The 25826-nt window shown below is 44.6% G+C and overlaps 2 protein-coding genes across 8 annotated transcripts in view; both read right to left on the bottom strand.

Moving 5' to 3' along the window:
- EML3 (EMAP like 3) overlaps positions 1-12314 on the bottom strand; it is a 35545-nt gene extending 23231 nt beyond the window's left edge. Inside the window, exons 1-2 of one of the 4 annotated variants that reach the window (XM_058159933.1) lie at positions 11925-12314; positions 352-534 (exon numbers count right to left, since the gene is read on the bottom strand). In XM_058159933.1, coding sequence (XP_058015916.1) covers positions 352-534; positions 11925-12264 — 523 coding nt within the window. In that variant the 5' untranslated portion in view covers positions 12265-12314. Of the gene's footprint in view, positions 1-351; positions 535-2269; positions 2292-5797; positions 5943-11924 lie in introns of those variants that run through there. The other 3 variants (XM_058159932.1, XM_058159934.1, XM_058159935.1) reach the window with 3 other exon arrangements.
- B3GAT3 (beta-1,3-glucuronyltransferase 3) lies at positions 407-25727 on the bottom strand. Of its 4 annotated transcripts, none has more exons than XM_058159942.1 (7): positions 25618-25727; positions 24130-24219; positions 22441-22615; positions 20844-21174; positions 18711-19001; positions 17803-17931; positions 407-534 (listed from the first exon to the last, which is right to left on the bottom strand). In XM_058159942.1, the coding sequence occupies exons 2-6, from the start codon at positions 24209-24211 to the stop codon at positions 17833-17835; spliced, it is 978 nt and encodes a 325-aa protein (XP_058015925.1). In that variant the 5' UTR covers positions 24212-24219; positions 25618-25727; the 3' UTR covers positions 407-534; positions 17803-17832. The 4 variants fall into 4 exon arrangements, with proteins under 4 accessions (XP_058015925.1, XP_058015923.1, XP_058015922.1 ...); XM_058159940.1 differs by having other exon boundaries at positions 25538-25692; XM_058159939.1 differs by lacking the exon at positions 25618-25727 and adding an exon at positions 25274-25453.
- Positions 25728-25826: the final 99 nt, after the last annotated feature.

Genomic DNA, 25826 nt, shown 5'->3' with positions numbered 1-25826 from the left:
AGGAGAGAGAGAAAGAGAGCTCTTCATGCCTCCCTTATATAGACAATTTCTTAAAGCGGCAATAACGCTGCCGACTCATCCTCATCTTAAAGCGGCAATAACCCTGCCGACTCACCCTCAGTCTTAAAACAGCAATAACCCTGCTGACTCATTGTGGTCCACAGCCTTACAGCGGCTGGTCAGCTCTAAATCATCGTTACCCTGACAATATTCAACTCCCAGAATTCCCAAGCCTGCAATTTTAAGACTTGTGGATTTCAACTCCCAACTGGCTGAAGAATTCCAGAAGTTGAAGTCCACAAGTTTTAAAAGTGGCCAAGTTTGGAGATCTCTGCTCTAACAACATCTCACCGTCCAACAGGTGCTGTCTAAGCCACGGTATCTGCTGGTCATAGGCGTTGAGTCTCCGTAGGGCATCGGCTAAGGCCGATTTCACCAGGGTTAGCTCTTCCTCCTGGCTCCGAAGGCGGGAATCGATGTCGACCAGCCAGTCTGGGTGAGAGAAGGCCCTGTTGCAGTTCAAGAGGTCCTCCCCTAGGATGGAGAAGAAAGGAAGACCATCGTAATCGCCCTAGTAATATTTTTGAGCACAACTAATGATAGCCCCCCTCGGTGGTCTAGGCAAAGGGTCTCCAAATTTGACTTCAAATCCCGGAATCCCTCAGCCAGAAACCTTAAGACTTATAGACTTCAACTCCCAGAATTCCCCAGCCTCCAACTTTAAGACTCGTGGTCTCCCCAGAATCCCTCAGCCAGAAATTCTAAAACTTGTGGGCTTCAACTCCCAGAATTCTCCTCTTCCATCTGATTTTTTTCCCCCCTTTTTGAATCTCTCCAGGTTTAGCCAAAACGGGCCAACCTGAATAAAATGCAAGGAGTCTGAACAATAAAGTCACAATCCTAATGTGAATAATAAATGGATGCCTACGCCGAGGGCACCATCCAACATTTATAAAAGAACTCCATAATTTTCCAGAGAGAAGGACTAAACAGACCGCAAGTGTTGGAGTTTTTCCCTAAGTCAAAACCAAATAAACCTGAAAAATGCCTTTTCTGGGTTTCGGGATCCACATTTTTAGCCAATTTGGCATCCCACCCTAATTTTGGGGAATTTTAGGCAGCTCGACAATCCTCCCATCTGATCCTTATTTACTTCGCTTTAAATATATATATATATATATATATATATATATATATATATATATATATATATATATATTCCAAATATTTTTGCCAAAGCTGCAGTGCTATGTCTCTAATTAACCCAGTGGGCAGAAAGGTTCAGATTTCCAGGCCTGTCCTTAAATGCCACCATCTGTGGAGCAGAGGAAGAAGAAGAGGAAAAGGAATAGGCAGGACTACTCTGGCCGCATGTAAATAACAGAAAGTCCATCCTGTGACCAATAACTTAGGTATGATTGCTCGGCTGTCCATCGGCCGCTGATGTCTTGGCAGGAAATATTTTTTTTCCGTAACAGGTATTCTCCTGGAGTGGGATGGGAATGGGGATTTTGCAGTATCCTTCCCTTGGAGTGGGATGGGAATGAGGATTTTGCAGTATCCTTCCTCTGGAGTGGGGTGGGAATGGGGATTTTGCAGTATCCTTCCCCTGGAGTGGGGTGGGAAGGGGGATTTTGCAGTATCCTTCCCCTGGAGTGGGGTGGGAAGGGGGATTTTGCAGTATCCTTCCCTTGGAGTGGGATGGGAAGGGGGATTTTGCAGTATCCTTCCCCTGGAGTGGGATGGGAATGGGGATTTTGCAGTATCCTTCCCCTGGAGTGGGATGGGAATGGGGATTTTGCAGTATCCTTCCCCTGGAGTGGGATGGGAATGGGGATTTTGCAGTATCCTTCCCCTGGAGTGGGGTGGGAATGGGGATTTTGCAGTATCCTTCCCCTGGAGTGGGATGGGAATGGGGATTTTGCAGTATCCTTCCCCTGGAGTGGGATGGGAATGGGGATTTTGCAGTATCCTTCCCCTGCCACGCCCACCAAGCCACGCCCACAGAACCGGTAGTAAAAAAAATTGAATTCCACCATCGGGTTCAAATGGTCAGCCAATTGAAACGGAATTGGACGTTAGGCAAAGAAAAAAACACATTAGGGGAGACAAAGAAAATCCCAGGAAAGCAACAACTGGCCATCGGAGCCAAAACCTGCAGGAATATTCTCGACCCGAAGCTTCCCAGCCTTTGACAGTTTGAACCGAATCGGTCAGCCAGACTTGGCGGCCAGGACCGAAGGGTCAAGCGAGCTTCTGTGTCACGTACCCAGCATGTCGCAATGGAACAAAAGTCAAGAGTGTTTTGGGGTTGGTTTTTTTTTTTTAAAAAAAAGTGACGAAATCTTTGCTCTTTTTCCTCTGAGCCAAACAGCCCAGCCACCCAAATGCACTTTTAGGAGAAATAAGGCCCTGCGGACAGAGTCGGCTTTGTTTCTTTCTCCTTCGCCCACAAACTCTCTTTGCGATGATGTCTGGCAAAGCAAAAAAAAAGAAGCCATTTCATTCGGTGACCTTCTCACTTTTTTTTTTTTTTTTTTGTTTACATTTATACCCCGCCCTTCTCTGAAGACTCAGGGCGGCTTACAATGTACACTTCACCCAAAACTCTTTCAGAGAGAGAGAATAGGAAAAGAAGAGAAAGAATGAGAAGAAGGAAGAAAGAGAGAGAGAAGGAAAGAAAGGAGGAAGGAATGAGAAAGAGAGAGAGAGACAAAGGAAAAAGAGAAGGAAAGAAAGAGCAAGAAAGGAGCAAGAAAGAAAGAAAGAAAGAAAGAAAGAAAGAGAAGGAGGGAAGAAAGAGAGAGAGAGAGAGAAAGAGGAAAGAGAAAAAAGACAGCAAGAGAAAGAGAGAGAGAAAGAGAAAGAGAGGAAAGGAAAGAAAGAAAGGGATGGAGGAAAGAGAGAGAGAGAGACAATGAAAACAGAAAGAAGAGAAAGAAAGAAAAGATAGTAAGAGAGAGAGAAAGAGAGAGAGAGAGAGAAAGGAAGGAAGGAGAGAGAGAGAGATAAAGAAAAAAGAGAAGGAAAGAAAGAGCAAGAAAGAGAGAGAGAAAGAAAATGAGGGAGGGAGGAAAAAGAGAAAGAGAAAAAAGAGAAGGAAAGAGAAAAAAGACAGCAAGAGAAAGAGAGAGAGGAAAGGAAAGAAAGAAAGGGATGGAGGAAAGAGAGAGAGAATGAAAACAGAAGGAAAGAAAAAGAAAGAAAAGATAGGAAGAGAGAGAAAGGAAGGAAGGAAGGAAGGAAGAGAGAGAGAGAAATAATGAAAAAAGAGAGGTAAAGAAAGAAAGAAAAAGATAGCAAGAAAGAGAGAGGGAAAGAGAGAGAGAGAAAGAACGAAAGAAATAAACAAAGAAAGGGAGGGAGGGAGAGTGAAAAGAGAGAGACAAAGAAAAAAAGGAAGGAAGGAAGGAAGGAAAAAAAAGACAGCAAGAAAGAGAGAGAGAAAGAAAGGGAGGGAGGGAGGAAAGAGAGAGAGAGAGAGAGAGACCAAGAAAAAGAGAAAGAAAGAAAAAGACAGCAAGAAAGAGAGAGAGAGAAAGAGAAAGAAAGAAAGAAAAGATAAGGGAGGGAGGGGGAGGGATAATAGGATGCTCTGAACTGGAAGATGAATTGAAGAGCCGGTATCAGCCACAAATCAAGCCCTTTGGACGGCTGAACCCGAGTTCAAATTCTGCGCTCAAATTCACCTGAGCCTGGCTGGGGAATTCTGGGAATTGCAGCTCGCCCCGTCTTAAAGCTGCTAAGTTTGAAAAACACCCTCGCTTTCACCCGAGGCTCTTTAAAGCCACCAGTCAGTGCCTTGTTGCCCTAAAAAACAGGAAACTCAAAAAACACGCCTCTAGTTCACCTTTAACAACCAGGTGTGTGGATGGGCAACCTGGCTTTGTTTGGGGTTTTTTCCCTTTCTAAGTTTTGTCTAAGTTTCAAGGAGGAAGAAGCCGGAGGCTGGGATTCTCGCCCAGTTAGATAAATACTTTATTTATTTAGAAATTTAGTTTAGAAAATTTAGAAATTTTTTTTTAGAAAATTTAGAACTCCGCCGCCTTTGACATGACCTGAGTTTAACTCAAAGAACCATCTATTACAATGTCCTTCCTGTCGAAGACTACTTCAGCTTCAATTGCAACAATACACGAGCACACAATAGATTTAAGCTTAAATGTGAACCGCTCCAATCTTGATTGCAGAAAATATGACTTCAGTAACAGAGTTGTTAATGCTTGGAATACACTACCTGACTCTGTGGTCTCTTCCCAAAATCCCCAAAGCTTTAACCAAAGACTATCTACTATTGACCGCACCCCATTCCTAAGAGGTCTGTAAGGGGCGTGCATAAGAGCACAAGTGTGCCTACCGTTCCTGTCCTATTGTTTCCTTTTGTTATATCCAATTAATATAGTTATTACATACTCATACTCATATATACGCTTATGTGTTGTATAGTTGTTTCATGCTTATGCTTATATATACTGTGCGACAAAAATAAATAAATAAATAAAAATAAAATAAATACCTGGTTACCTGGGTTTTTTTTTTCCTTCCCCCTAACCCCACCTTCATCTTGAACTCCAGCGTTCCCATACGAAGCCAGCATCCTCCGCGCACCCCACCCTTCCGTCAAACACGTTAGGTGACATTTTTGGACATGATGATCAGCTCAGGAATTACATTTCCAAGGATGGGATGTTATTTTTTCCTCCCTTGCGCCAAATCTCTTTGCCAGTCGAACTCTCGGCTTCCAGCTTTTAAATTGCTTTTAAATTTCCCAATTTTTCCTTTCAGTAACAGCATTTTAGGTACAATGAAAGCCACCCCCCACCCCCGCAGTCCTTTATCAGAAAAGATAAGAAGCCTAAAGCCTTATTTCTTTTCTCTTTTTTTTACACCCCCCCCAAAAAAGGTATTTTCATTTTTTATTGGGGCGATTTAACAGGAACAGAGTTGGAAGGGGCCAGCCAGAGGTGGCATTTGCCGGTTTTCTGAACTGCTCAAAATTTCCACTACCGGTTCTCCAGAACCTGTCAGAACCTGCTGGATTTCACCCCTGCTCAGAACTTAGAATAACAGAGATGGAAGGGAGCTTAGAAGTCAGAACAGAACAGAACAGAACAGAACAGAACGAAGTGGAGTAGAGTAGAAAAGAGAAAATAAAATAGAAGAGAAAGTAGAAGAGAAGAGAACAGAATAGAGAATAGAAATAGAATAGAAATAATAGAATAGGATAGGATAGAATGGAATGGAATGGAACGGAACGGAATGGAATGGAGCGAAGTAGAAAAGAAAAAATAGAAAAGAAGAGAAAGTAGAAGAGAAGAGAAGAGAAGAGAAATAGAAATAGAGTGGCGTGGCATAGGGTAGAGTAGAGTAGAATTAGATTAGAATAGAATAGAATAGAATAGAATAGAATAGAATAGAATAGAATAGAATAGAATAGAATAGAATAGAATAGAATAGAATAGTTGGAAGGGACCTTGGAGGTCTACTAGTCCAACCCTCTGCTCAGTTAGGAAACACTATACTATTTCAGACAAATGGTTATCCAACATCTTCTTAAAAATTTCCACTGTTAGAGCATTCACAACTTCTGGAGGCAAGTAGTTCCACTGGTTAATTGTTTTAACTGTCAGGAAATTCCTCCTTAGTTGCTTCTCTCCTTGATCAGTTTCCATTTGTTGCTTCTTGTCCTGCCTTCAGGTGCTTTGGAGAATAGCTTGACCCCCCCACTCTTCTTTGGGGCAGCCCCTGAGATATTGGAAGCCCCCACAAGGTCTTCTTTTCATTAAACTAGACCTACCCAGTTCCTGCGACCGTTCTTCATATGTTTTAGCCTCCAGTCCCTTAATCATCTTGGTTGATCTTCTCTGCACTCTTTCTAGACTGGAGTCTCACCCTCCTTTGCTTTGCAATGTGAATTCTGCTTCCAGTTGTGGTCATAAGTCCAGGACCACTGTCCAGTCCCTGTCTGTTTAGGGCCCTTGGTACGGAACGTGGAAAAAGACAGCTTTTCCGCGTATTGCAAAGTTAAATTCTTCAACAGGCCCCAGGGTTGCCAAGTTGGAGCCAAACCCTTTGATGTCAGCGACTCGACTCGCACAAGCAAGTCTGGTTGGGTTTTTCCCAGTCGCTCACTCGTGGATGAGTCAACAACTTCCTTTTACCCCCGGGAAGACAAAACAGCGGCATTTCATTCTCGCACCCACAAATCCCAGGGTGAATTTTGAAGACGGAAATGTGGGTCAACGCCACAGCCAAAATATTCCACCCAGGCAGCTCTAATTCTTGTGCCCGTTTCAAGAGAAGACGTTAAAAAAAATTTTGGGAAATCAAGATGCCAAAGAGCCAGGGCTGTCCGAAGACGTCTCCGTGGTCATGTGGCCGGCATGACTCAATGCCAAAGGCGCACGGAACGCTGTTACCTTCCCACCAAAGGGTGTCCCTATTTTTTCTACTTGCATTTTTTAAGTGCTTTCGAACTGCTGGGACAAGTAAGGGGAGCTCACCCCATTACGCGGCAGCACTAGGGATTCGAACCGCTGAACTGCCGACCTTTTGATTGACAAGTTCAGCGTCTTAGCCCCTGAGCCTAACTGTGAGTCAGTTGCCACACAACTCCGAATTTTAATCATGTGAACCGGGGGATGCTCCGATGGCCATAAGCGTAAACAAAATCATAAGCTCAGTTTTTTTCAATGCTGTTGCAAACTTGAAATGTGTAGAGGTATGTAGGTCTTGACATTTTCGGGTCTTTTCCCGTGTAAGGTTGAGAGTATATTGGCGACGTTTCGACGAGGTCTCACTCATCATCTTCAGGCTGGTGTCTTTGGTTTCGTGCTTCTGGGAGCAATGTGAAACAATGAAACAGCTGCAATCACACATTGCTCCCAGAAGCACGAAGCTGAAGCCTGAAGATGACAAATGAGACTTCGTCAAACGCCGCCAAGATACTCTCAACCTTACACGGAAAAGACCCAAAACGCCAAGACCTATCTATCTATCTATCTATCTATCTATCTATCTATCTATCTATCTATCTATCTATCTATCTATCTATCTATCTATCTATCTATCTATCTATCTATCTATCTATCTATCTATCTATCTATCTATCTATCTATCTGTCTAGGAGCAAATAGAAGCACAAAGCTGATAACACCAGCCTGAAGATGACGAATGAGACTTCGTCGAAACATCGCCAAGACACTTCCAATTTTATGCGGGAGAAAACCCCAATAACCAAAGACCTACATTCAAACACCCGCGAAAACCTCAGAAATATATATATATATATATATATACATATACATATACATATACACACACACACACACACACACACATATATATATATATAAACATTCCATCTTCCCTTAAACAGTGTGTCATCTGGGTACAAATCTCTCTGTGCAATAACCATCAAAATTTACAACAGCATTTATTGCACTGATATTAATTCTCTGATCTTACAATTGCAGTATTGAACATAGTAAGCCTATTCATTTTTCCCTCTTAACATACCTCCCAATATATAATAATAATATGAAGCATCATTATCCGAACAGTCATAATATTAACAATCATCATATTGTTTGCATCTCTATCTTAACATATTTTCTACTCTTCTCTAATCTCCTTCTTTTATTTCCAGCTTCCATTTTTAAATTCTTCTTATTCTTACTATTAGAATTATCGCTTTGTTTTGGAAATTATATCTCTGGCTAGCTTTGCATATTGCAAATTTCCTTCGCAGTAAAATTATTTTATTTGCAAGCCTATGGCGATGTTATCAGTGCACTGAGTCTCTTGCAGATTGCACAATCTGCCCTTCGAAATACCAAGGAGGACATTCTCGTCCGTTGCCCCAAGAATCAAACTTAAATCTTCCTTTTTTTTTTTTTTCTGTTTCTTTCCTCTCTTCCGGTTAATCTGTTTGAAACTCATTTTCTACCACAGGGGCGGACAGAGAGAGGAATTCAAAATACGTGGCACCAATTGCCCCACAGAGAGACGAAAACAAAACTCGTTTATGTCTACACAGCTCAACATTCTCTGTAGTTTTGTGAAAAGTGGAAAAACAGCCAAATATTCGCTCTCTCTTTTTTTTTTTAAGAAAAGCAGCCATTTTTTGGATGCTAGAATTTATCTGGAAACTGGGCTCTAGATGGACAGGATTACATTCCCCAATTGGGCCTAAACAGGTATATCTAGTGATATTCCCTAGTTTTCAGGTGGTCCTCGACTTATGACCACAATGAGCCCCAAATTTCCACTGCTAAGCCAGGCAGTCATTAAATGAATTTTGTCTCATTTTAGGACTTTTTTTCTTCTTCTTTTTTTTGGCGCAGCTGTTAACGTGAATCACCGGAGATGTTAAAATTAGTAACACGGTCGTTAAGTGAACCCGACTTTGATTGTCAGAAGGTGGCAAAAGGGACGCCGGCACCCTGCGACCTGTCATAAATATGAGTCGGTTGCTCAAGGGTCTGAATTTTGATGACGTGACCTTGGGGATGCCACAATGGTCGTAACTGCGAAAAGAGTTCCTAAGTCACTTTTTTCCCAGTAGTATTGTAACTTCGAATTGTCACTAAACAAATGATTGTAAATCGAGGTTTGCCTGTAGTTCCATCAGTGGTCAACACAACAAGCCTCAAAGGTAGGCCAGTTATACAAACAAGGGGACTAAGAGAAGCCATTTTAACTACCGGATCCAGTGATACAAACTGAGATTTCAGAGTGGATTTTCCTCTCTGCTAACAGGCCAAGCCAGGCAAACTCTTGTCACTTTTTAATCGGTGTTATTAATATAATAATATATTTCCACTTTTCAGAAAGTCCTTTGGAAGGTGACTTGTTTACAGCAAAAAACCACACGATGTCGCAATGGATTCTGGGAAATGTTAGCGGTCAAAAGTTGCCCATTTTTTTTTTGCAAACTTCCAAGTTTTGAGTCCTTCGTTTTGATAGGATCCCATCTTTCAATCTGTCTGCTTTTTCAAAACAAAATCTCAGCTACCCCAAACCGGCTAAATGGAGACGGGATTCAACCCCTGGGAGAAGCTAACAGAACAGAACAGAACTGAACTGAACAGAACGTAACAGAACAGAACAGGAGAACATAATGTAAGATATAACATAAAACATAACTTAAGGTATGTTTTATTGGTTATATTTTAACAACATAAAACAACATAAAACATAATAGAACAGAACATAGAACAGAACATAAAATGTAACATAAAACATAACACAACATAAAACATAACGTAACATTAAACATAAAATAGCATAAAATGTAACATAACATAAAATATAATGTAAAACATAACATAAAATATAACATAAAATAGCATAAAATATAACATAACCTAAAATATAACATAAAACATAATGTAACCTAAAATATAACATAAAACATAACGTAATATAAAACAACAACATAAGATAACATAAGATACAATAACATAACACAACACAGCGCTAACCCATCATAAGTGTTACTGAAGCAAAGTTTAGCTTAGGTGAGGCTCCCGCAGACTGCGACCGTCGTAAATATGAGTCGGTTGCCCCAATGTCTGAATTTTGATGACGTGACCTTGGGGAATGCCACAATGGTCGTAAATGTTAAAAAAAGTTCCTTTTTTCCAGTGGCATTGTAACTCCGAATCGTCACTAAACAAATGGTTGTAAGCTGGGGACTGCCTATAATTCCATCCCCGTGGTCGGGTGATCAAAATTCGTATGGCGGCTGGCTCCTATTTATGACGGTTGCAGTATCCCCGGGTCGCGTGATCCCCTTTTGTGACCTTCTAACCAGCGAAGTCAATAGATTCACTTAACAACCACGTAACTATCTCAACAGCGGCACTCCTTCCCTCAACCACAGGGGCAAGAAAGTTCGTAAAATTGTGCGTAAAACTCACTCAACGACCGTCTCGCTCAGCAAGAGGAATTTTTGGGCTCACTGTGGTCGTAAATCGAGGACTACACATAGGATTCTTAGGCCTTTCATAACCCCTGCGATTAATCTGAATTAAGGGGGAGCCGTAAGCCTGAAACAGATGGACGCGAAGCAATTAATAATGATTTTTTTAATGATGCAAAAGGAAACAGGCGGCCGGCCGTGAGAACGGAAACCAAAACCCGCTGCCAAATCTGAGCTCAGCACACCCAATTTGATGATTTTTTTTTTTTAAGTTTCAAAGAAGAAATAAGAACAAGGAGCACGGGGGAGATTAAATTCACCCGCTTTTCGGGGGGTCGGTCCAGCTTTCTTTTTAAAAAATGTACTTTTTTAAAACTCTGCGCTGCGTCCCTGCCGAGTCACAGTCTGCCCTACGGCCTCCAGATGTTGCAACATGTGGCTAGAGAAGGAAGTTTATCAGAAGCACGAATATGTTGACATGCAAAAAAAAAAACGGATCCTGGATTTAAAACCAACACGAAGGGCCCGAAAAGCAGTAGATTAAAAAAAAGAAAAGAAAAGAAAACTAAAATTGTGGATTTTGGGGTGAATTTGGAGACGAGCTAGATCTGGGTGAGAATTCTGCAAAAAAAAAGGGGGGGAGTTTTTTTTATGGGGGCTTCCTTGCAAAAGGCTGTTTTTCCCCTCTGCTTTGTACACACCGACCTGCGAAAGGAGGCATCTTTGGGAAGCCTCCCCCCCACCCCGTGTGAGTGTGTTAAAATACACAACTGGATGTATGACCCGAAGTCTCCAGTGCCTGTCAAACTTGGCAGAAGTTCGGGTTGTGGCACCACCAACCGTCCTCCCTACTTCCTGCCCAGGAAAAAAAAGAAAAAAAAAACCCCTGCTTGAGCTCTGCCACATGAGCCTCCCAGGCTGCGGATTGTGTGCGCGTGGGTGTGTTGTGTGACCCACAACGTTGCAACATAAATAAGTAAGTAAGTAAATAAGTAGATAGATAGATAGATAGATAGATAGTAGAGGAGAGAGAGAGAGAGAGTAGAGGATAGATAGATAGATAGATAGATAGATAGATAGATAGATAGATAGATAGATAGATAGATAATAGACAGAGAGAGAGAGAGTAGAAGATAGAGAGAGAGAGAGAGAGAGGATAGAGACAGAGAGATAGTAGAGAAGAGGAGAGAGAGAGAAAGAGAGAGTGAGTAGAGGATAGATAGATAGCTAAATAGTAGAGGATAGAGAGAGAGAGATAGTAGAAGAGAGAGAGTAGATAGATAGATAGATAGATAGATAGATAGATAGATAGATAGATAGATAGAGTAGAGGATAGATAGATAGATAGATAGATAGATAGATAGATAGATAGATAGATAGATAGATAGATAGATAGATAGATAGATAAACAAACCACACACTTCTCTATCGGGGTCCTGGGTGCCCCAATCTCTGCCGCCCCCGCCCCCCCGCCAGTCTTCATGTCCTGCCCCCTTCCCTCTCTTTACACCCCCTTTGATCCCTCCAACTTCTGCAAAACTAACGCGTTACTCCCCACCTCCCCTACTCCCCACCTCCCCCTACTCCCCACCCTCCTCCTTCCCCAACCGGGCGCCCTTGCCTTTCCCATCCTTGCCAGCCAGACGCGGGATTGCTTTCCACGGAAGACACGCGGGTTGCAAAGAGAGAAAGAGAGAGAGAGAGACGCACCGCTTTTCCCTCTTCCCGAGGGTCTCTCCAAAGGACGTGTGGATCAGGGGGCGGGGGCATCCCGTGCCAATCCAAACCAACCTCCCCCTCCTCCCCAATGCAGCCCGGATCGTCTGGATGGGAAGCGGGGATGCGGAACCCCGCTTTGGAGACCCGGGTCCAGCCAGCCTGATTTGGGGATGCTGCGGGAGGGTCTGTCTCTCTCCCCCACCCCCCAAAAAAGCAGCCAAGAGCCCATCGATCGATCGATCGATCGATAGATAGATAGAGGGGACCGCGAAGCTCTCACCGGCCATGGGGGGCTCTATGCAAGCCCGGCGGGTCCGGCTTGCCCTGCGCTCCGGAGTCCCAGCTCCCAGCTGGCCCGGCGGGAGGGCAGGGGATGATGGACCGGAGACCAGGAGGAGGAGGAGGAGGAGGAAAAGCCGCGCCCGCCCCGTCCCGTCGGGGCGGCTGGGACGGTGCGGCCGCCTCCCCCAGGAAGCCAAGTGGGCGGGTGGCTCTTCCCCTCCCGGCCGGGCGGGCAGGAAAAAGACGCCGCGGCAAAGCAGCGGCGGCAGCGCTGGAGGGACGGACGGGGCGATCGCGGAGCCTTCGCCGCTCTTGGGAGGGTGGCGTTGGGGGTGCATCTCCCTGCCTTCCTTCCTTCCCTCCCTCCGCTTCTTTCCTTCCTTCCTTCCTCCTTTCTTTCCTTGTGTCTCCTTCCTTCTTTCCTTCCCTTTCTCACCTTCCTCCCTCCCTCTTTTCTTTCTTCTATCTCCTTCCTTTCTTCACTTTCTCCTCCCTTCCTTCTTTTCTTTCTTTCATTCCTTCCTTCCATTTCTCCTTCCTTCCTTCCTTCCCTTTCTCACCTTCCTCCCTCCTTTCTTTCCTTTTGTCTCCTTCCTTTTTCTTCCCTTTCTCACCTTCCTCCCTCCCTCTTTTCTTTCGTTCTTTCCTTTTCTCTCCTTCCTTCTTTCCTTCCCTTTCTCACCTTCCTCCCTCCTTTCTTTCTTCTCTCCTTCTTTCTTTCCTCTTTTCTTTCCTTCCTTCCTTCCTTCCATTTCTCCTTCCTTCCTTGCTCCCTTTCTCTCCTTCCTTCCTTCATCTTTTCTTTCTTTCCTTCCTTTTCTCTGCTTCCTTTCCTCCTGATCTTTTCCATTTCCTTCCTTCCTCCACTTTTCCTCTGCTTCCTTTCTTCCCTCCCATCTATTTTTCCTGATCTTTTCTTTCCCTCCTTGTTCTCTGCCTCCTTCCATCTATTCCTTCCTTTCCTCCTGATCTTCCTTCCCTTTTTTCCTTCCTTCCTTCCCTGCCATCTTGTCTTTCCTTGCTTCCTGACCTTTTCTTTCCTTCCTTCCCATCTTCTTTTCTTGCTTCCGGACCTTTTCCTTCCTTCCTGTTTTCCTTCCTTCCCTCTCTATTCTTTCTTTCTTTCCTTCCTTCTTTTTCCCATCTTGTCTTTCCTTGCTTCCTGACCTTTTCCTTCCTTCCCTCTCTCTTCTTTCTTTCTTTCCTTCCTTCTCATCTTGTCTTTCTGACCTTTTCCTTCCTTCCTTTTCTCTTCCTTCCTTCCCTCTCATCTATTCTTTCCTTCCTTCCTTTCCATCTTGTCTTTCCTTCCTCCCTGGTCTCTCTCTTTCTGCCTGCCTTTCACACTCAGACAGCCACCCATCTCACCAAACAAGACTTCTGCCTGGCAGAGAGTCAATAATGAAATCCATGTCACAGCTATCAAAACACTTTAAAATATGTCGATAGAAACAAGTTGTGTAAGGTAATAAAAACAATTACAGGCGTGGTACGAAATACAAAGGAGGTGGGCCGGAAGACGAGGGAAGGGAATGATTTTGGGGGCAAGGACAGCGAGGGCTGGTGCGGGAGGCAAAACTTCCCAGGAAACGAAACGAATGCATTGCGGTAGACTGCACTGGAGCCGACAGGCTCCACAGAAGTCTTAACCCCACTGGAAACTTCTTAGGGACAAAGAGTCACCACCTACTCCCAGACAAGAACAGCGGGGTCACCCTGAGGTCCTCCTGGAGAACTTGGCTGAAGTTTGGTCAAGTTCACAGAACCACAAGTGCTGGCTTGATAGGATCCAAGCTTAAAACAAACCGACTATGGTTTGTGGCACTCACAAATCATAGGTACCCTAATCTCTTAAGTAGGAAGAAACACCAGGATTGGGGGAGGGGGAAGAGATCTACAGCTTCCAGTTGTTACAGCATAATTATTCCCAGTGTCCTCTGTTACTTACACATCTGGAGAACTTTGATTTCCTCGCTGAGGACTAGAATGCTGAGGGCGGAGTTTTAAAATCTCCTGCCTTTTGCTAGCTAGCCTGTTCTCCAGCGCTGGTGGCTTTTTTTGGCAGGGAGGATGGGAGCATTGTCTTATACTCCAGAGAGAAGTTAAAAGGCGGAAATCTGGGGGGGAGGGGGAAGCCATTATCCCGATAAACTGGGTTTCCTGGCTAGTCAACCTGGTTCGTGATTGTGGTTTTGCAGGTGTGGGAAACAGCTGCTTCCAAGGAACAGCAGTAAAGCACGCAGGCGGAACTGGCCAGGCAAAATTTTCAATTTCAAACAATTTTTAAGTTGATCTCTTGCCCAGAAAGACTTCCTGGTCGATCTGTTTTGGCCAAGAATTGGCAACTTCACTGATCACACGCAGATCCCTCTTTGTTCGAATCCAGCTGCAGAAGCCTCCGAGGACCTGCTCGGGTTCAAAAACATCTCACCTGGGCTTGTCATTTTGGCCTCTTTTACGCCATCGGCCGGGAATTCATACCTAGTCCTCGACTTACGACCGCAACGGAGCCCGACGTTTACGCGGCTGAGAAATTCGTTGAGTTTCGCTCCGTTTGACGACTTTCCTTGCCAAGGCTGACGGCGAATCGCGGCCGGTCGTTAAACTAGGAACACGGTTGTTAAGTGAATCTGACTTTGCTCGTCCGAAGGTCGCAAAAGGGGATCGGATGAAGCCAGAATACGGCGACCGTCGTAAATGGGAGTCAACAGTCAAACACCTGAATGTAAATCGCGTGTCCATGGGGGAAATGCTGCTATGGTGTTCAAAAAGGTTCCGAAGTCACTTTTTCCATTGCCGCTGTAACTTCGAATAGTCACTGAATGAACTGTTATAAATCAAGGACTACGTGGAACCACATTCACACAACCTGCTAAGCAAGGGCGAAACGTAAAATTTGTTACTACCGGTTCTGTGGGCGTGGGGCAATGTGACTGGGTAGGCGTGGCCAACTTTTTTTTAACTTTTAAAAGCATTTTTTCTACTTTGGGCCGAAGAGGTTATAAAAAAAATGCTTTTAAAAGGCTCCTCTGACGATCCCAGCTGAGTTGCCTGAGGCTTTTCTTTTCTTTTCAAAGCATTATTTTTTTGCCTTTAAAAGAAAAAAAATAGCCTCTGACGATCAGGCAACTGAGCTGGGATCGTCAGAGGAGCCTTTTAAAATGCTTTTCAAAGCCTCTGATGAAAAAATGCTTTTAGAAAAAATGCTTTTCAAAGCCTCTGACGATACCAGCTAAGCCGCGCGATCATCAGAGGCTTTTTTTTTTAACTTTTAAAAGCATTTTTTCAGCCAAAGAAAAAAATGCTTTTAAAAGTAAAAAAAAAACAACCTCTGATGATCACGCGGCTCAGCTGGGCAGGGATTTTTACTACCGGTTCTCTGAATCACCTGCCACCATCGCTACCAGCTCGAGCGATCCAGTCCGAACCCTGCTGCTAAGCCAAACTCACCCTGGCTTAGCGTACGGTCCCATCCTCCGAAATATTCTGGCTTCCAACGTCCACGCGACGTTTGAGTAAACCACCCTTGGAAATAAATCGACAGCAACCAAAACCTTTCGACGTAATTTATTGAATGTATGCTTTATTTTCCCACTCGAGCCAATACTCCTGAGGTCTTCCTGGCCCTTATGCTAAGCCATGAATTGCGGTTTAAAAACCACGATCCTTTTTTGCACTCCACATTAAGGGCGGATTGTTGAGGACACGCATTAACTCAGCCATTCCAGTGTTACGAATTGTGGTTTAGCACCAGGCTAAGGAAGTTGACTGAGGCTTAAGGGGATACATGATGGCCAGTGCGGAGGGTACCTCAACTTACGACCACAACTGACCCCCCCAAATTTCTGTTGCTAAGCGAGGCAGCGGTTTTACCTCTCTTTTAGAACCTTGTCATTAAGCGAATCACTGCGGTCCTTATATTAGTCACACGGTTCTTAAGTGAATCTGACTTCCCCATTATCAGATGGCCGCAGAAGCGGATCGCGTGACCCAGGGTACACTGCGACCGTCATAAATACGAGCCACTTGCCCGAGCGTCTGAATTTTGATTACATAACCACAGGGGGAGGGGGGAGGGGATGCTGCAATGGCCGTCAGTGTGAAAAGCCGTCGTTAAGTCACCTTTTTCAGTCCTGCCACTTTGAACGGTCGCTACAACGAAAGGTTGCTAAGTCGAAAAACTACCTGTACTGTATCCGTTCCTTCGGCGATAGGGGGAAAATGAATCCGGCCGCTGAAATATCCCTCCACAAAGCAGCTCTTTTGTGTTCAGAAAATTTTGGGCGAGGCTGGAGTGTGTTGCAAAGACACACACACACACCTCTGTGCGGGAAGTCCTTAGCTCAGCGTCAAAGGATGCAAAACCTGGGCGTGGTAAGTAACGTGATGAGCAAATGCCATTATTATCTGAAGAAGGCCGTGCCAGCACCAGGCTGAGTTTTCAGCTTTGTTGTCCTTGGATAAATTTAGGTCTCTTCTGGTGTCAATCAAGCAAACTGAGCCCCACACAGTCAATTTAAAAACCTCCCCGAGTCAAAGATATCCATTCCCACATTCGTTTTCCGAGTGGTAAAGACCTCACAAGTCGCTCGGTAACTCCAGGCGCATCCGAGAAATAAAATCCGAGTTTGGACGCAGCGAAGATTTGAGGCAAACCTCAAATTGGCGATTGTGCGAAGATCTTCAGTTAATCTACTTGCTCACCGCCCCAAAGCAAACACGGCAGAAGTCAAAGATGCCAGGTTCTGGAAAGCAGAATAATGCCCCCCAAAATGCAGGCGAAAAAATGCAGGAGGTGCAAAATTTGGCAAGATTTTTTGTGTTTTTTTTTAACACATCGGGATTAAACCCTGGTTTGTTTAACGACCAACTTAGGTTAAATTCGCCCATCCCCATGTCCGAAATTAAACCGTTATAGAGTATGCTTTAAAGCAGTTGTTTTTTCAACCTTGGCAATATAACACTGGGCGGACTTCTTGACTACAACTCCCAGAATTCCCCAGCCAGCATGCTTTAAGGCAGGGGTGTCCAAACTTGGCCCCTTGAAGAATGGTGGACTTCAACTCCCAGAATTCCCTAGCCATCATGAGCTACAAATATGAGCAAGTTGCTGGCTGGGGGAATTCTGGGAATTATAGTCCAGTCATCTCAAAGTATGCTGGCTGGGGGAATACTGGGAGTTACCGTCGAGACATTTTCACACCGCCAAGATTAAGAAACACAGTTTTAAAGCAAGGGTCTCCAAAGGTGGTAACTTTTAAGACTGGGGGTGGGGGGGCGTCAACCCTCAGAATTACTCTGTTCACCATGCTGGCTGGGAAATTCTGGGAGTTGTAGCCCAGAAGTCTTACATTTGCCACAATTCCGGCTTTAAAGAAAGACTGGCCAAGACTTTTCAATGGACAAAAATTGCCTTTTCTCCATCGCCGATTGTAGAGAGACCCAAGAATAAGTCCATCGAAGCCTATCTTGATATGTTAGAGATTTGTTGCAAGAGTCTTTGGGGGGGAGGAGGGATATATGAAACTCGGGAGGGGGCGGGTTTGAAAGATTCCCATGCATATTATCAGAGCAGCCTTAAGAACAACACTAAGACAAACGCACACGCGCACACACAGCAAGCGGGACAGGAACCAGCCCCTCCCCTGTACAGGGGCTTCGATTTTCACACACCCCCCACAGTCCATATTTATTTAAATATTGGATCATAGAGATTTCTTCCTGGAAGGCACCGTCTTTGGCCACCGGCCCCAGGCACATGTAGAGAGCTTAGTGGGGGAGGACAGGGTTCATCCTTCATAAATTAAAATAACGTGTTTTCTCTATACATTCCGCTGGGGTAGGCTCTCTGGCCCAGCAGAGATGCCCCTGCTCACCGTTGCGGTACCTGGACAGGAGCTGGTCTCTCACACCTCGATGCTGAGATCGGAACCCAGGCCCTGCTTCTGTAAAAGCTCCTCCTGTTTCATCTTCGGCTTCTCCGTTCGAGTGTGCCAGACAAGGACCTGAAACACAAGAGTAGGGTTTGGGCTTCCTCGCTGCCTGATGATCCATCTGTATAGGTTAAGTCCTCAACTTATAACCACGACTGGGGGGGAGTGGGCGGGGGGGGGCAGAACGTCCGTTGATATGCAAGGCAGCGCTTGGTGCTCTTTGAGCTAGAACAGGGGTCTCCAACCTTGGCAACTTTAAGACTGGCGGACTTCAACTACCAGAATTTCCCAGCCAGCTTTGCTGACTGGGGGGTTCTGGGAGTTGAAGTCCTCCAGGCTTAAAGTTGACAAGATCAGAGACCCCTGTACTAGAATATAAACATTGAGCAAATCCCTCTCTCTCTCTCTTCTAGCACTGATGCGATTACCTAGCTGGGTCATGAAATGTCTCCAAGGAAGGCTCAGGGAGCATCAAGGCCTCCACAGTTGTCCTCCACCTCCCCTTTTCCTTCCTCTTTACCTCCCCTCCTCCCTCTCCTCTCCTCCTTCTCCTCCATGCCACAAACTGCACTCCTTCCTAGCCCTGATAAGGTAACCTAGCTAGGTCACGAAACGTCTGTAAGCCAGCCATCCATCCAGCTCAGAGAGCCATAACCCTGCGCTACAAATCTCCTTCTCCCGCAGGCGGTTTGGCAAGTCACACCTGATTTTATGACCTTTCCGGCCACAGTTCTACAGCGAGGCCCTGCAGCCGTCTGGAGAATTGCAGAGTCGTTAAGCGAATCGGGGCTTCCCCCCATGGACTCTGCTCGACAGAAGGCCTGGGAAGAAGGCCGCCCTCTCATCCTAACCTTGGTGCAGTTGTCTGCCTTCGGCTCCAGCTCTTCCATCGAGACCAGCGACTGCAAGAGGCTGCTCTCCAAGTAGCCGCGCTCGGCCAGCAAGTCGAAGCGAGCCTCTGGATTGGCCAGCAGAAGCGACAGGGCCACGGCGAAGCCCGCCATGTCGATGGGGAAAGGCCGGTTGGGCTTCCACGCCGTGTAGAAACCCACCACTTTGCCGTTTTCCACCAGGGGCCGCTCGAAACGGAGGCCCCCCACCAGGCCTACGGGCCAGACCGAGACGCGCTGGGTGGAACGGATCTGTTTCGGGAAAGAAGGGGAGACAATCAGCAGAACTTCCGCCCAGCGACCTCCGCCCCCTTCCTTCCTTCCTTCCTTCCTTCCTTCAACCAGAGTTTCCCTGCATCTCTTATTCTCTTTTCCTGGTTTAGCTTTGCTTTTACTTCTTTTTAAAAAATAATTACTATATAATGTTTTAATTAAAGATTGTCTTATTCATTTACTGTTTTAATGGAAGGTAGACATATAGACAGATATAGGTGAGAATGAACACCATCACTCCGCTAAACAAATAATTCCCACAACACTGTCAAACTATTTACTAAGTCTGCACTACTGTTAATGTTCTCATCGTTCCCATCACCCATCTCCTTCCACTTATGACTGCACGACTGCAACTTTGTTGCTGGTACGATTGCTTATTTATTTTTTTAAATAATTATTATATAATGATTTAAGTAAGGATTGTCTTATTTATTTACTGTTTTAATGGAAGATAGATTGACAGTTAGACAGACAGACATAGATGAGAATGAACGCCATCGCTCCGCTAAACAAATATTCCCTGAACACTGTCAAACTATTTACTAATAGTACTCTGCAGTACTGTTAATCTTCTCATCGTTCCCACCATCCATCTCTGTTCACTTATGACTGTATGATTATAACCTTGTTGCTTGTATCCTTACGATTTATATTGATATTGTTTCCTGATTCCTTATTTGTACCCTATGACTATCATTAAGTGTTGCACCTTGTGATTCTTGATGAACGTATCTTTTCGTTTATGTACACTGTGAGCCTATGCACCAAAGACAAATTCTGTGTGTGTCCAATCACACTTGGCCAATAAAAAAATTCTATTCTATGAGAATGATAGAGAAGATAGATAGATAGATAGATAGATAGATAGATAGATAGATAGATAGATAGATAGATAGATAGATATGAGAATGATAGAGAAGATAGATATAGAATGCTAGAGAGGAAAGATAGATAGATAGATAGATAGATAGATAGATAGATAGATAGAGAAGATGATAGAGAGATAGATGAGAATGATAGAGAAGATATAGATATATAGACAGACAGATAGCTAGACAGATAGACAGAGATATATGAGAAGGATAGAGAAGACAAATAGATAGATGATAGATAGATGATAGAGATAGATAGATAGATGATAGAGATAGATAGATGATAGATAAATGATAGATGATAAATGATAAATGATAGAGATGGTAGAGATAGAGATAGATAGATAGATAAATGATAGATAGATGATAGAGATAGATGGAGATAGAGATAGATAGATGATAAATAAATGATAGATGATAAATGATAGATGATAGAGATAGATAGATAAATAGATATAGATAAATGATAGATGATAAATGATAAATAGATGATAGAGATAGAGATAGATAGATAGATAGATAGATAGATAGATAGATAGATAGATAGATAGATAGATAGATAGATAGATAGATGAGATAGGTGGGCGGGTGGATGGATGGATGGATGGATGGATGGATGGATGGATGGATGGATAGATAGATAGAGCTAAATCAGTGGGGAAAATCAAACTGGTTGCTTAACAACCAATGCAGTAATGCCCGTAAGAACTATAACAGTTGTAAAATTGGGCTAAATTCGGTGAATAACTGACTCGCTTAGCAACTCAACTGTGGCCATAAGTGAAGGATTGCCTGTATGGCTCTCCCGTAAGATGCTAGTCTAGTTAGCGAGATGAGCGGCATATGGTTTTAATACATAAAAATACTGATATGAATATAAAAAAAGAAGAGCAACGATTCATTTTTAGAGCAGCTACCGGGTTTCTCCTGCCTGATCTCCACTGACCTCATCGAAGAGGCGAAGGCTGTAAGTGTTGTCATCATCCGCAAAATACACCACGCCCGCATCGGGGAGCTTACGATGCTCGCGCAACCACTGCAGGGCTAAATTCCGCTGCTCCACCCCGCGTGGCTTCAGCCAGTTGGGATCCGTCTCCTTCCGTTTGTGCTCCTTGGGGGTCTCGGCGTGGAGGTGGGTAAAAGGCAGCTTACTCTGGACCAGCAGCTCGGAGACCAGCTGGGTCTTGCTCGGCGAGTCCTCGACCACGATCCAGTGCAGGTTTCTAACGTGCATCAACGTCTGGGAGAGACGGACCAGCTCGGCTTTCTGAACCAGCCTGTCAACCGGGGAAGGAAGAAGGATCGAGCGGTTGTATTAAGAGATGATAGCCTCAAAGAACTAAGGCTTGTTTTCTTTTCTTTTTCTTTCTCTCTGTTTCTCCCCTGCCATTTTTCCTGTCTCCTCCCTCAATCCCTCCCTCTTTCCTTCCTCCCTCCCTCCCTCCCTCCCTCAAGCACTGGTCTTTTGTTTAGAATGAGGAATAGAAACCATTTTTCCTTCCTCCTTCCTGTTTTTCTTCCTTGCTTCCCTCCCTGTCTTTTTCTTCCTTCCTTCCTCGGTCCGTCCGTCTGTCCATCTGTCTGTCTATCTACCTTTCTATCTTCTATCTATCTCCTATCTATCCATATCTATCTACCTTTCTATCTTCTACCTATCTCCTATCTATCCATCTCCTATCTATCTATCTATCATTTATCTATCTGTCCATCATCTATCCAGCTATCATGTCTGTCTGTCAATCTGTCTACCGTACCTACCTGTCTATGATTTATTTATCACTATCTGTCCGTCATCTATCATCCATCTATCTATGTTGGGAAGCTCAGGAGGGATGAGGCCAACCTTACCTCTGGAGGGAGAAGATTCCACAATACGGGCAGAAATATCACTCGAGCCCAGAAAAAATGGGGACAGAGGGCCAAACAGTTGAAGAGAAACATGTTGTGGTCCGTCAGCAGCCTACGGAGCTGGCAATGGAGTCAGACAGCGATGAGGCAGAGGTGAGGCCAGGGCCATCAGGGAGTGAGACTCCAGAGCCTCCAGAGACTGATAGTAGTGAGGCAGAGGAACAGGAGGAGCCTGTTCCTAATGCATGCATGAGAAGAGCTGTCAGAAGGCAAGAGCAGCTCAAGCAGAGAGGACAACTCAGGAGTAGGGCCAAGAGATGATTGGCCCCTCCCATAAAGCTTAAAAGACCAGCAATGGCATTTGAGCTTTACTGGAAAACAACATTGTAGCTGCGTCTTCTTCTTCGTGTACGTCTTCGTTTTTGTGGCTTCTGGTCATTTGCCAGGAAGGGCTTTTGGCAGTTTGCCTAATTGGACCAAGGTTTGCGAGATAACTGAGGAATTTGTGTTGGGAGGCGTTTGTTTTACTTTGAGTTGAACGACGCTGGGAAAGAAGTCATTCCCAGCTGTTCGAATAAAGTTTGTTTTTCCATGGACTGAGTTTCTTACTACCTACTTGGGCCTGGGTCACAACAAAACATCTGATTTCTCAAATAAGGTTCAGCGTCACGCTCTCGGATTTTCGGTTCACCTACCTGGCATAGGTGGGCGTGACGACATAGATGACTGGCGTTTCTTCGACAGGCTCTGGCACTTTTTCCAGGCCCTGCAGCCGCTTCACTTCTCTTTGCAACTGGGACAGTCGCTTCTCCTTGGCATGGATGAGGTCGCTAGCGGCCTTCAGGTGCTGGCTGCAATCACAGGGCTGTCCTGCAGACGGACAAAGGAATTCTGCGCTGTGAAGCCGTTCCTTCATCTCTGATGAAAGTGCATTTTCCAAGTCTACACAGGCAATCCTTTCTTTTTGATTATTTATTATAGCAACTGAAGATAAACTAAGGTTTATAATAGCAATTAAGTTGATAAAAGGGCCTGGAGACAAAATATGTGAAGAACGGTTGCAGGAATTGGGGATGGCCAGTCTGGAGAAAAGAAGAATTAAGGGTGACAGGATAGCTGTCTTCCAGAATTTGAGGGGCTGCCAGAAAGAGGCGGGGGGTGGGGCAGGTCAAATTATTCTCCAAACCAACAAAAGGCAACTTAAGAAACAATGGATAGAAACGAATCAAGGAGAGAAGCAAACTGGAATTAAGGAGAAACTGCCTAACAGTGAGGACAATTAACCAGTGGTTGAAGCTGTAGGTGCTTCATCACTGGAGGTTTTAAAGAAAAGACTGGACAGTCACCTGTCTGAAACGGCATAGGGTCTCCTGCTTGAGCAGGGGGTAGGATTAGAAGACCTCCAAGGTCCCTTCCAGCTCTATTCTCATTGAAATATTTATCCATCCAATTTATTTGCTGCCCGTTTCACCACAAGGTTATTATTATCCTTATGATTTACATTGATATATTGATCATCAATTGTGTTGTAAATGTTGTACCTTGATGAAGGTATCTTTTCTTTTATGTACACTGAGAGCATCTGCACCAAGACAAATTCCTTGTGTGTCCAAACACACTTGGCCAATAAAATTCTATTCTATTCTATTCTATTAAATTCCATCTTGTTTCAAAGCAGCTCTGGACTTACAACCATTCGTTTAGTGACCATCCGAAGTTACGATGCCACTGGAACAAGTGACTTATGATCGATTGTCGCACTTACGACCGTCAGATCATCGTAACGGTCCCACGAGCAAAATTCGGTCACTTGGCAACTTTTTTTTTTATTTGCATTTATATCCCGCCCTTCTCCGAAGACTATGGGCGGCTTACACTATGTCAAGCAATAGTCTCCATCCATTTGTATATTATATACAAAGTCAACTTATTGCCCCCAACAATCTGGGTCCTCATTTTACCTACCTTATAAAGGATGGAAGGCTGAGTCAACCTTGAGCCTGGTGGGACTTGAACCTGCAGTAATTGCAAGCAGCTGCTATTAATAAAAGACTGCATTAGTCTGTAGAGCCACCAGAGGCCCTTATGACGGCTGCAGCATTCGCTACCTGCGTCCTTCCCAGCCAGCTTCCAACAAGCAAAGTCAAAGCCCGAGTCACTTAACAACCGTGTGACTAACTTAGTGACCGCAGCGACTAACTTAACAAGGGTGAAAAGCAGGTTCGTAAAAGGAGCAAAAGTCACTTAAGAACCATCTTGCTCGGCAACGGGAATTTTGGGCTCAATTGTGGTCATAAGTCGAGGACTACCTGTGCAAGCCCAGACTTTTTTCTATTCTCTTGGCAAGGAGTGACACATCCTTGACACCCAACTCTGGCACTCACCCAATTGCATCAGTGCGTACATGAGGCCAATCACGGACACCAGGAAGTAGATGACAAAAACATTTTTCAGTTTCACCTTCATGGCACAGCCTAAGGAGAGAAAAGCAAGGCGAAATGTTAAGAAGGAATTAAAACAGACCGGTGGCCTTATTTACAGATCCAAACAAAATATAAAAAAAGATTTAGAACTGTCTGGCTTTCAAAATGGACAACATGACATAGATAAAACATTAACTGGAACAGATGATAAGAAAGTTACCAAAACATATAACTGTCTCCTCAAATTTAAAATGGAAGAGGAAACGGTGAAGGAAACAATGATAATTTGGATGAAAAATTTTGGATATAACATAGAATTGGAGTATTGGGAAAAAATATGGGGAACAAATTATAAAATGATGTTGTCGGCCGCTTTCTAAAAAAATATTTATAAAATGTTTCATAGGTGGCATTTACCCCTGGCGAGATTGGCTAAGATGTCTCCAAACAATTCAGTTAAATGGCCATAAGATTTTTTTTCCTCTTCCTTTTGATGTTTATTTACTTTTATTTTACATTTATTAAATTTATTGGCCTCCCATTTCAACCACAGAGTAATTCCGAGCGGCTTACGATATTCATATCGTCATTACTGAAAATTTGAACCTCCAATTTAATTTTTTGTTTTAAAGTTAATTTTATAGATTTTTTAAAAAAAATTCTCGGCTATGTTTATTTTATACCATCCGCAGCCCTTCTTTGAGGGAGATGGTTAAGAAATATGAAATATAAAATAAAAATAAATTTCCAGCCAAAAAAAGCACCCTACCCCACCCTTCTGCTTCCTTTTAAGAAATTTAAAAACTGAATTTTCCATTTTTTCCTCCGCTTAATTACTCTCCCATCTAACCTGCTATTACAGGGGGTTCCACTAAGGCCTACTATAACTCCCATCATCCCCAGCCCCGCTTTCCTTCATCTCTCCCAACCATCTCCTCCTATTGTACACTTTGAGGTAGCTCCTGCACCTGCTAGGGAGAGACTACAACGCCCATCATCCCCCACGCCCACCTCTTGCTTCCAAGAGTCAGGTATGCTGTACTACAACACCCATCATCCACTCTTCAGCCTCCTAGAGAGGGGCAAAGCGGCTTTGTCTCCCAACCTGTCCACCTGTCCATGCACTGGCACAGAACCCATCATCCTCTACCGCCTGGTTGAGAAGGGGAGGCGGGAATGATAGGTCAGAATAGCAAGGAGGGCGCCAGGTTGGGGAAGGCAGCTACGTTGGCCTTCCTCCATCTGCGCAGGCGCAGTTGCTTCGCCCCCCCCCCGCCCGTTCCACTTCCCGACAGCGGCCGCGGGGAAAGACGGCGGGGAGAGGGTGTAACACCGCTACCATGGCAACGGAGCCAAGGCCTAAACTCACCGGTTCCTTTTGCCGCCGACAAGGGCGAAGGAAGAAGTACCGGGCTTGCTCCTCAGCTCGTCAAAGCCCTTCCATCTTACCTGGGGTCCGTGCTTTCTTCCCCCTCGCCCTCCTGCTCGTCCAGGAAACCACTTCCGGTCCGTCTGTTTTCCTACTCCTTCGGTGTCCGTTGCCATCCAGGGTCCCCCGAGCAACAACTTCCGGCCTCCTCGGGTTCCCATTGAACACGCCCCCCCCACACGCCAATTAAAAAAAAAAAGAAAAACCAAAACCCATCTCATTATAATAC

The sequence above is a fragment of the Ahaetulla prasina genome, chromosome 17, assembly GCF_028640845.1.
Source record: "Ahaetulla prasina isolate Xishuangbanna chromosome 17, ASM2864084v1, whole genome shotgun sequence".
Classification (NCBI taxonomy): domain Eukaryota; kingdom Metazoa; phylum Chordata; class Lepidosauria; order Squamata; family Colubridae; genus Ahaetulla; species Ahaetulla prasina.
This window is presented reverse-complemented; position numbering and strand designations above follow the sequence as displayed.

What these genes read in the sequence shown, in the direction of transcription:
- B3GAT3 (XM_058159939.1), bottom strand. An exon ending in GTCACGCCCACCTATGCCAG is followed by an intron (nt 21,175 to 22,440) that starts GTAGGTGAACCG and finishes CCCGGTTGACAG; the next exon opens with GCTGGTTCAGAAAGCCGAGC. An exon ending in GCCTTCGCCTCTTCGATGAG is followed by an intron (nt 19,002 to 20,843) that starts GTCAGTGGAGAT and finishes TTCCCGAAACAG; the next exon opens with ATCCGTTCCACCCAGCGCGT.